Below are 11567 nucleotides of genomic sequence, written 5' to 3'. Positions count from 1 at the left end.
ATAGGCCTATATCACGGCCCAAACACGTAGTCAAACTTACAGTAGTGAAAACCCTTTAAATCACACGACAATATATGTAAAAAGGAAAAAAGGCGAAAAACAGACAGAAAACCAATATGAAAACATAATTTATACCTCAACAGGAACTTAGATGTCAACACATTCAGACAAATCCTGTAAGTTGTAACCAATCAGAAGATGGACAATCTACCAATCAAGTCACAGCTTTTCCTCATCGTTTTAACATACCCCTCAGATCAAAATCTGTAGAAAACATATCGCGACACACAATCATAAGAGGGCCTAATGTAAATATAATGATGGCTGACATCCCGTCACGCAACTGACTCCTTCAATGCGAATAATTATATTGTACTTTATCGTGACATTTTATGCGTTACAATGATGTAGTAGTTTTAATAGTTATATAAATTACTTTTAATTTGTTCTAAATTATCGAATAAATCAAATCTTAATGCGAGCAAAATTGATACAAAGTGATAGATAATATCGACTGATAAAATGTAGGTCAGTGACAGTTTTAGCGATGTAATATACTTCGAAACTATACAAGTTCAGTTTTATCCCCCTGGAGATCCAGGGCAGCTGTGTCAGGACCTCTAGTAATGTATTAAATTAGGCCGTCGTGCACCGAGAGATAAAACCTTGTTCTTTTCTGAAGAGAAGAGGGATACTGCGTTCTTAACATGCAACGACGGCTTAAAGACTCTTCTGAAGGTTTCTGTTTTTTTAAATATGCACTGTGGACAAGGGATTGTATGAAGATTGCTTAAAAAAATAGACGCCGGGTAAGTTTACATGGTTTAAAGGATGTACCATACAGATCAGAAAATGGATTGAGTATGAGCGGTACCATCAAACCAAATTGTCAAAATAGTTAGGAAAATAGATTTAATACCTCGGATGAAACGGAAGTAACTTTTAGGAGTGGTTGCGTCATGAGATGCACAAGTTTTGTAAATCACTGAACAGCCTAGGCTTGTCAGCTAATAGCTCGCATAAAAAACCGCGTTGTTGTATCCCTATCATACGCATGGACGCGTCACTGTGAGGTGGCGCGGGCGATCCAAGGGCCGCTTGCTTGATCCATACAACAGAATTGTGCATTTCATTTGTAGGAAATCCCCAACAATTTTACATGTGATTGCGTTCATAACCCGTTGTAGCCTGACATGTATGCGATGTTATCTGGCATTAGTTCTTTGGAACACAACACTTAGTAGCCTACCGGTTCCAACGCCACCACGATAACATCTACTAGACTATAGGAATGAATAAGCTGTAAGTCCTGTCTCCGGTAAGATCAGAGACACCGATTTATTTGCGGAAAGGAAAAAGACACGACCTTCGGATACCACAAACAAAACACAGAAGTAGAAATGCAAAGATTTATATGGTCTGTTTTATCCTTATATCATACATTAATCTTTATATTATACATGTAGTTTGGGTAAAGTTAATCTTTGTGGGAACTGTAGTTTTCTTTGAAATGAAGTGCCAAAAATTCGTGGGTTGATTTGCGATAAAGTATACAGGCCTAGGCCTATCAAACGATCTTCGTTAATCTGTTATAATTCAATTCATATCCCTTTTATTCAATAAAAAATTAAGGTAGGATATACATTACCATTATAGTGCTCCACAATTCACAGATACGGAACTTAATCATAATTATAGCAAGCAGAAATAACCACTAAAACTCTAAACTAAAAACCAATATATACCAGATATTTTTTATTATTCACATTGAAACCAGATGAAATTGTTTAATGTAACATAGACGTAGGGCCTACACTTCATTGGGAGCGGGTTGACGCAATGGTCGAAGTTCAGGCACATAGGTCGGGGGCTCAATTTTTTATGGGCATGGTATCGTATGAAATAATAGTGGGTTCAAGTACAATCAACGCCCCAGACGAAGAAGAGAAATTAACTTATCGCCGGTAATTCAGACCTAGGGACCAGGGATATTGTTTTAGATTTAAGATTTTTTAATTATTCGTTCATTCAATGCATAGGCCTATAAAATAATTGGCACTATACTTTTGGCTTAGAAATAGTAGGAATCGTAGTGATAGATAATGGATAATAAAATACAATATGAATATGTCTAAATCATATGCTGAAGAATATCATCCACAATCATCAAATCTGTTTTCTTTTTCTTTCTTTTTTATCAGAAAAGGACACAATCGTTGAATTGTATAAAATTGCTTGCAGCAATTCTACACTCTCAAGGAGGTTTGAAACCTTAGGCCACCATATACATTAATGCTACATCCGATCGCTAAATTTAATTCTAATTAATGTAATTTCAGAAGTAATACAAATAAGATGAAACATTATGACATTGTATTTACAACAAGAAGAACTAAGTCAACATAGAAGAGCTTATAATAGCTTCTTTTTTTTTTGCTACAAAAAATAGGACGCTATTAGTAGCCAAAACAATACTGCTCTGCAATAAATAAGAAAGCGCCCTCGAATTACAAGAAAAGTTTTCTGGTCGTGCGAGGGCGGTATCATTGTACGAGACACGAGCAGCCATTTCGGTAGGTACTCCGAAGTACAAATCAGTAAGTTTCGATTATTAAAACCGTTTTTCAATGTTGGCTTTTAAATGGTACATCACCATCAGTCATTAAAAACAGGCATGTATGTAGAAGGCTTATAATTTTTAATGGTAATAGATACTATCTATATATTAATTCTGCTAATCACCACCGCGTATCTCCTCTGAAACCGCTGGCAGGAATGTTAATGATATCTCATACAGTGTACACTCAGGCTTCTATATGTCACGACCACATTCCCGCTACTTTTTAAGGCTGGATATTGGGTAACAACGAAAAACGACAGCCAAAAACCACCGAAAATCAGTACCTGTTTCACCATGTTTCGCAAGTTGCTTACGTCAAGTAAATTCATGGACAATTAATCCCATCTAGGCCTATTCTGTACTGCTATGCTTAGGTCTAAAAATTAACATTACCGTCTAGCCCTGCACAGCCCTACTACTAACTACTATTAGGCTCTAGCCTAGGTGCGGCCTACCCTAGCCCACGATGTCGATGAGAGATAGGCGTAGACCTAGGGGCCTAGCTCAGGTGTATTTTGCAAACCTAAGGCCTATCCTCTATCTCTAGAATCCGGGTCGGTTTGGATAGTGCATTAAGATAGATAGGGTCAAACCAGCTCCACCAATCAATACCTTGAATTTATGTAAACATGGGACAATCAATGTGTACGGGTTCTTTTGAATGTTAGGATAAGCCTTACATGCATCCACCTTGATTCAAGACAAACATGTCTCTCATGCCCAACTAGGCCAGACCTACAGTACTGTATATTTGAGGCACGTTGTGGCAAAATGGCTAAGTTGTAGCAAAAATTGAAATTCAAGCTATGGGTATTTTCAGATACCTGAGTATGTGATCTTTAAAATGAGGGTCATTTATTCATATTGGACATTTCAAGCCTAAGTTATTGGAAAGTGAAAGTATAGTACTCTTAGAGTCAAGATAAACATGATTTTGCGTAATTGCCTTTCAGAGTTATTTGTGCATACATTGTTTAAGAGAATGAACTATAAAAATAATGTTAAATAAACAATTTGTTAACCACTTCCAGAACTAATACTTTGGAATATGATTAATAAGACATTAAACTGTTGATCTATAGTAAAAAACAAATTTGGATTTTTAGGCAGTTTTTTGAGCTCCCATATTTTATAGCTCATTTACTCAATACTGGAATGTGCGACAACTTAACCATTTCGCCACAACATGCCTCATTTCTGTACTTTCACTTACAAGAGGGTAGCCCAAACAAAGCAACAGAGGAAGATCCAGTAGGTGAGAGGGACGTCACTGGGAAGGGCTCCTGCCCCGTTTTGCCACAAATTTTTTTTTAAATTTCAATGCAATATATGTGCTATTTGCTTATTCAATTATTCGGAAACTGCTGTGCACCCCCCACCACCCCCTTTGAAACATTCTGGATCCAATCTTGATCACAATGCACAATAATTTCTCACAAGGACAACAGTGTGGTGCAAAGACATTCAAAACATTAACTATAAAGACGTCCTTTAGAAAAAAAATTTTATTTCTATTTTATTTATTCGGTATAAATATCAATTATAAAAATATTATAAAACATACAATTACAAAAACAAGCACCTACCAAAATTCAAAACAAATTATCAACAAAAGATCAATTCCAGAGGTCCCAGGACAGGCAAAAGTGAAAACACTGTCATCAAAAGATGTGCATGTCCAAACTAGAATTTACAAATGTTCATTTATTAAGTAGGAACATACCATTAACAATAAAATAAACAAAAATTATAACTATACAAATATAAAAATAATTATTAAAAAATTCACTTTGCATTATATTACATAATTTATACTATAATACTACATTAATCATTGTATATCATTTAATTCCATTTAAATAATTTAGATTGTTATTAAATTAATTATTATAAAAATAATTTCTGAAAACATTGCACATCATCATTTAAATTCAAAATTCATTTTCATTTAACATTACATTTCATTTAATTTCAAATTTAATTTAATATTACATTGAATTATAAAAATATTAATTAATTTTACTTCGCATGTTTTTATACAATTTCTATTCTATTGAATTTTGCAAAAAATGAGATCGCAAATTAAATTTAAACATTTTGACATATAGTAACCATAATGACATATGGTAACCATAACATCCAGAATGATTGCCTCCTCAACTTTCCCATTCAACAATGTACGTGATCGCCACCTTTCCCGACTCATTCAATACCATGCGGAGCACAAGTATATGCTAGTTTATATAGTAATATAGATGGTAGGCTAAACGTTTGATTGAATATGAATATTGCTGGCAATAAATGTAACAAAACAGATTGTCTGTATATGTGAGAATTAGAATTTAATTCTTTTTAATAAAAATAAAAATATATAAATTAAAAATAATCTCTTAATCAGGTACTGAAATTTTTTTGATAAAAAAAATACAAATATGTAATTCAGTATTTTCTGTGAAACTGCAGGTAGGCCAAAAGGAAACTGATGATGGAGAATGATAGCAGTGATGATACCATCATACCAGAATCCATCCCATCATCCTGCCCTGCTTCACCCTTGCTTATTACTGGACTTCATGATATGTAGGTGATTACTAATATTACCAAAGTTTCATTATAATATAAAATTACTCTAAAATAAATATGATGTTCATACATGTGAAAGTTTTGGTATCATTGTAGTTAGTGGAAATACTGGGGAATTCCACCTTTTTTGTTAATTACTTCTAAATGCGATATTAAATATTTATCCCAATAATAATATTTTATATTTACTAAGTTTTTAATGTGGTTGTGTTTTAATTCAAGTTTACCATTTGTAAACTTTCTTGTAGATGATTTAGATGTACAGATTTCAAATCTTATTTAAAAAATGTATTGTATTTCCCTATTCTAAAAACGCAGCGCCCTGAAGCTCTTGTATGCTCAGGCTAGGAAAATTAACACTTCAATGAAAACAAATTTATCAACAAAAGCATTGAAATTTAGGCACTGTTGAGGAAAAGACTGAATGTAAATAATCTAGAAATAGGTACATTTCAAAAGGCTTTTCAAAGTTATTCCAATTGTCAATACCCCATGGGGCAAGGCAGAGTAATGGCGATAAACTTAGGTGATACAGTACTGTAATTATGTAGTTATCTAACCAATAGTGAATAAGATTAATACAAATTTTCATTGATTGTAATTAAGATAACTGAAGCTAAAAAGATTTCATAAGTTCTAAACAAAAGTTTGACAAAACCCCAAGGGCATTACCTTTCAACACATTTGTACCTTTTAAATTTCCTTCATTCTTTTCTGAATCTTTTTTTGTGCAACATGATTCCCTTATCCACTTATCTTTCCTCTTATTTTTTATTTTATTTATTTTTTCACTATGAATTGCTTAATTATCTTTTCCATCTGTAGATCAGATCAAGTGTACCGTTCACCTGTGTTTCCGCCTCCATGCAGTAAGGTGCCCAAGCTTCCAGGTAATTTCTATGGGAGGGGTGTGTTTGTGAAATGTGTGTGGGGGTGGGGTGGCATTTAGGTGTGTGTATGGGGGTGTGCATTGTTTGCAACATCTAAATTGTTTTATATTTATAACCCCACCCCATGAAAATATTACAAACAATAACAATTACAACAAAATGTTTTATCTAGTAGCCCAAAAGGATATCTAGCTAACTTGAGGTAAAAAGCTATACAACTTAAAATATAAGTTATTTATATTAAATATGCATTATATACAATATCAGGTCGAGACCCGAATGTGCAAGAAAGAAGGGATGTTCTACAAGATGGAGTAAAATTGATCACAGATGAGGATGAAAGCAAAAATGATAGCAATATTAATGAGAAGAGAAATGAAAATGATAATGACAGTGACAGCACAGAAATTGATGAGGACAGAAATTACATGAGTGATGTCATTAAAGATTCAGATGAAAGCCCAAAGAGGGCGACATTTCTGTTAGGCCATTCACAGATTAATAATGAAGACACAGATGCAAAGGTATTAGAAATAGGCATTACAGAATCATGTGTACCTGAAATGGCAGCAACAGAGGCAGAGGAACCAGAAATGGTGGCACCAGAGGCAGCAGTGCCAGAAGATGTAGTGCAGACTGATCAGCAAATGTCAGCAGTACCAGAAGATGTAGTGCAGACTGATCAGCAAATGTCAGAAGCAACGTCAAAGAACAACTCCTGGGTTGGTATATATGTTTTTGTCAACTATTGAAATCAACTTTGAATTACTTAAAATGTTTTATTATAAATTCGTTTTGTGCATTATGCCATCATTTCATTAAAATGTGGGGGCTTTACAATAAATACATTCTGCACTCTTAAATTAATTCACTCGACAGTATTTTCTCAGGAATTTGAAAGTAAAAATCATGATTATTTTTTTAAACAATAAAATTAAAAGAATACTTCTAATTTGTTATTTTGATCGCAATATTGTTTTAAATATAGGTGGATGATGAGGAACAAGAAGCTTTGCAGGACCTAGAGAGACGACTAAAAAAGTTGAGAAATGGAGAACCGAGTAAGAACATTATATTTATATTTATCAATATAATTACAGTACTAAGAAATTAGATTAAATAGGCAATGCTAAAAAAAATATATTATAATAGCTACCTACACTATTAATTTGAACATTAAAAGTAAAGAGAGTACATTAAATTCTCAGAATGTCTAACATGCTTCTTTATTTTTTGTTTTGCTTATAAAATATTAGGTATTCATTGTAAACTGATGTCGATTAAAATGCAGTTAAGGCTCTTAAATGAATCTTTCAAGGAACAAAGAACAGCAAGTCTCAAAAAGTTGGCCAAACTTCAACGAGAATCTAGTAAAAATAAGCAACATGAAAAACTGGTGAACATATCTTCAAAGCAGAAGGTCCTGCTGAAACTTGTGAAGATCTACAGAAACATATCAAATGAATATGATATTGACATTAACATAAGCAATTCTTCAACCCCTGATGGAAAGAAGTCGGGTGATGGCAGGCAGCTTTCCAGGCATCAGTCAAAAGCCCACCAAGTAGAATCATATGAAGTAGGACATTCCAATCAGATTTCTGCTACAGGTCAGCAGAAAAGATCAATCCAACGTTTACCAAGAAGAGATCACCAAAGAAGGGTAGCAAAAGATGTTGATTTAAACTTAGTTGTTGAAAAGTTAATAAGCGCAGGATTAGCCATGTCAACTACTGCGACTACATCATCGACATGCTCTGGTGATTCAGTCGCCCCTATAGGAGAAATGATCCAAGGAATCTCTAAGATAAGAGAACATTCTTTGTCAGATACTGTGCTCGGGGACAACAATATCACTTCTAAGCAAGTACTGCCAACTTCTGGTAGCACTGCAAGCCCTTGTCAAGAAGACGCTAATATAACAGTGGCATTGACCAAAGAAAGAGAAGATAGAACATCAACAATGAAACTAGTGATCCAGGCAGGTGCTGATGTCTGTAGCTCAGTCCGCAACCAAGTTACTAACAGCACATCTGCTCAAAGCCAAAAGATTATTTCAACTAATCACCCATATCAGACGACATCACAAAGTACTCTATGTTCATCGATGTTAGAGAAAAAGAAAATATCTGTTAAAAACACAAATGCACCTAAGGTTATTAACATCTTAAAACCATCAAAAGAAGTTGAAAATAATATGTACTTATCCTCCTCAATGATTGCTAATAATTCAAGAACTGTGATGACCAATCAAACCTTAAGAAATGCCTCTCTAAACTATGCCATGAGTAAGTCTAAAGGTCGAGGGGTAACAATCCAATACCAAGCATCGCTACATCCGTCCACAAGTAGAAGCAATATTGTAACATCACCCTCATCTATATCAACATCATCTGTATCATCTTCCAGTGCTACTGTCAAAACATCATCACTGTCACCGATCATTACCACAACATCTACAACAACAGCAGCAGCATCTCAATCCTCTTTGAATACAGCAAATTCATTATCTTCTGATGCATCACTAGCAAAACAGCCAGCTGACGATCAACCTCTCAAAGATCTTCTGAAAAACTGTCGAGTATCTCTGATAGACGATAGTGAACTTTTCCCCTCAAGACCCTACCTCCCAGAATTATTTTGGACTGAGAGTTTTGCAAGCATTGATCTGCCCTCTGCCCTTATCAACGATATTGATAACTGGACCAATGCCGAAACGAATGATAATCATCAGACTTAGAAAAATGAATCTTATCAATCAATGTACCAACTGACCGAATAGGGCCATGAATACGCGCGTGTCACAAACACGCGTTGTCCCACAAACGCACGTGTGTTGCGTATGTTTTTATACTGTCGTCTTGTGGGACCTTAGCAACAATATCCAAGGGGCGGGGCTTAGCGGAAAGGCCCATTGTTTAGGTGACGTAGGGTATCAATAGAAATGATTTGTCTTTAGCCACAACTCGCACCAAATAATTTCGTGAATGAATCATAAATATAAACTGCATAGGCCTAGATATTACGAGAATGTTATTGTCGTTTTAATTATGATTCTGATTATTAAATTGTTTCATGTGTCTTTTCATATTTGCATTTATTCAATATGGCATATACGATTTTTTTTGTACCATATGCAGGAATGTTTAATAATGATTTCATTGCTGTATTTTTCCATCTATTTGTTTTACCATTCATCAATAAATAACGCGTTTGTCAATTTAATAGAACTCTGGCTGTTTAATATGTCTGTTGATTTGTATGTGTATGATACATTTTAATTAATGTGCTATGGTATTTCAAAAATCTTCCTGAGTTGCATCATGTTCAGTTCCCAAGGCCAAGCGATACTACTGTACTATAGAGATCACTGTTTCAAATTGATAATTTTCTTCCTTGGTTGTGCAGTGAATAATGTGTGTGATCATACAAACTACAAAGACGCCACGTAGATGACTAGAACTGAAGAATTAAATACATGGGTTGAGTTCAGAGTTGGTGATCGAAAACGTTATAAGTATTGGGAAGTTTTTTTTTCTCACAATGACGTCAATAAAACAGATATAAATACCATAACAGCAAGCTGTTACTACAGCACGAACGAGATCATAAAATGCAACATGAGCATTTGTTAGGCTAATATGTAAATCTAATCTTTTTACCATGCCATCAATTTTATAATTGTATTTTAAAATTTAATTTGAACCAAGAAAGGGAAAACGTATACCTGCAACTTTTATTTATTTTTATCTAAAATTTTATAAATCAACTGTGTATATGGTCGGCTCATCGACGTGCCGTGGAATGCAGTAGGTATTTGAACCTGCTGTGTTTACGACAGCAACCATCATCTTCAGCCTCGTTTTCAACTCAAAATAATGTGTAACCTTGTAAAACCACAAGGTTCAACTAAGACACCCACTTATTTTGATTTATGTTGTCATATAATAATAATTGGCTTATAACGAATTCAGTCCACACATCGTGCACAACTCAACACGTGGCCAACATTCTGAAGCGTGTATATTACACTTTATAGTTGGTTATCCGTGGTGTTTGCAGTTCAACGTTTGGGATTTCGATGAAAGGATCAATAGCCGGTAAATGCCACAAGCTTTGGAGTCACATATAAACATATTGTATAATAGTAGGAGGATCTGTAACAAGCAAGTTATAATATATTGCTGTAGGCCTAGCATATGGTAAAAGGCTATGTCTGACAAGATACAGTTTTTCGCTCTTTTATTTCTTGCCGAGGTTTCTGGTTTAACCGCAGTGGTACTTATCGGCCTTTTCGGTGGTCAGTTTAACAGAGAGCCAGGTTACAGGTGGGATGGAAGCCTCAATACTTTCAACTATCATCCGCTACTAATGATCGTCGGGTTTATATTTCTACAAGGCAATGGTGAGAATATTCCCTTTGGTGCGTTATTTTCAGACATCTAATGCTCTGTCCAGACTCTCAAATTTTATTCGAAAAAACATGTGACATGCCTAAATATGGTCATGATGACATCACATCATGATATTTTTTGGCGCATTATGACTATATGGGCAACAGTTTTTTGTCAAATGAAATTTTGATAATCTAGACAGGCCTAGTTTTAAAGTATCCGCCTAGAAGGGCCTATCACTGTCTAGACAGGATAGGAGTGCTAGAGTAGGCGTTGTACGTGAATAATTTACTTCAGTATAAAAATCTGTACGTATTAATAATTCTAATTTTTAAAAAATAATTAACATGCAGGTTAGTAAAAAATGTGCACCATTTCCAAAAAAAAAATTATGGGCCAATCCCAAACAGGAGTGCTACAGTAGAACAGAGCGCATAGAGGTCTCTACAATATGCGCTATATAAGTCGACAATTATTATTATTATTATTATTATTATTATTATTATTATTATTATTATTATTATACAGTAGGCGTTGCATGTGAAATGTGTAAATTTCTTCAGTATAAATATCTGTAAATATTAGGGCCTAATTCTAATTTCAAAAAGTGTACCATTTCCTCCAAAAATGTTATTGAAATTCCGTCCCCGGCAAGCCTTACAGTAGGCGTTGCAATTGTGCAGTGTGTAGTTTTCTTCAGTATAAAAATCTGTAAATATCAATAAGCCTAATTCTTTTTTTTTTCAATGAATATCATCATGCAGGTTAATTGCATGAACATGTGCATGTCCACCAATAATAATAATAATATCTGCTTCAAAATTTGCCTTTTTCAACTATCGCCTGTATTCTGCCCTTTTCGGATTTGCCTTTGTTTATATCTGTCCCTATCGATTTAAGCCTGGTGGTTTTTTTATGTATCTGTTTCGTACGCCGATACGTGATTTTCATTAAATGTAAGTGTAGGTCTACAGCGTTCCCAGTGTTAAATAAAACCTAAAGGTGTCAATTATGTATTATGCATTCTACCTGTACCTGTCAGAAGTATTGATTAACTATCATAACAGCACCGTATATACC

At 34.5% G+C, this 11567-nt stretch overlaps 2 protein-coding genes across 2 annotated transcripts in view; both read left to right on the top strand.

The window, feature by feature from the left end:
- Positions 1 to 5695: 5695 nt before the first annotated feature.
- LOC117121905 (serine-rich adhesin for platelets-like) lies at positions 5696 to 9741 on the top strand. The gene is made up of 5 exons (XM_033267301.1): positions 5696 to 5742; positions 6029 to 6093; positions 6361 to 6815; positions 7082 to 7154; positions 7350 to 9741. Exons 1-5 carry the CDS (start codon positions 5696 to 5698, stop codon positions 8831 to 8833), a joined length of 2124 nt encoding a protein of 707 aa, XP_033123192.1. The 3' UTR covers positions 8834 to 9741.
- Positions 9742 to 9841: 100 nt separating this feature from the next.
- Positions 9842 to 11567, top strand: part of LOC117121925 (cytochrome b561-like) — a gene marked incomplete in the record, with an annotated part of 3669 nt that continues 1943 nt past the window's right edge. The window contains 1 exon segment of the mRNA XM_033267329.1: positions 9842 to 10520. Within this exon segment, the coding sequence (XP_033123220.1) occupies positions 10306 to 10520 (215 nt within the window).

Source organism: Anneissia japonica, unplaced genomic scaffold, assembly GCF_011630105.1.
Source record: "Anneissia japonica isolate Jap-2015-1 unplaced genomic scaffold, ASM1163010v1 scaffold352_len1594369_cov220, whole genome shotgun sequence".
NCBI lineage: Eukaryota > Metazoa > Echinodermata > Crinoidea > Comatulida > Comatulidae > Anneissia > Anneissia japonica.
Note: the sequence above shows the minus strand (reverse complement) of the source record. Positions and strands in the feature narration are given on the sequence as shown.

What these genes read in the sequence shown, in the direction of transcription:
- LOC117121905 (XM_033267301.1), top strand. Translation starts at nt 5,696, where the DNA reads ATGGGGCAAGGCAGAGTAATGGCGATAAACTTAGGTGATACAGTACT. An exon ending in TAAGGTGCCCAAGCTTCCAG is followed by an intron (nt 6,094 to 6,360) that starts GTAATTTCTATG and finishes ATACAATATCAG; the next exon opens with GTCGAGACCCGAATGTGCAA. An exon ending in GTTGAGAAATGGAGAACCGA is followed by an intron (nt 7,155 to 7,349) that starts GTAAGAACATTA and finishes ATAAAATATTAG; the next exon opens with GTATTCATTGTAAACTGATG.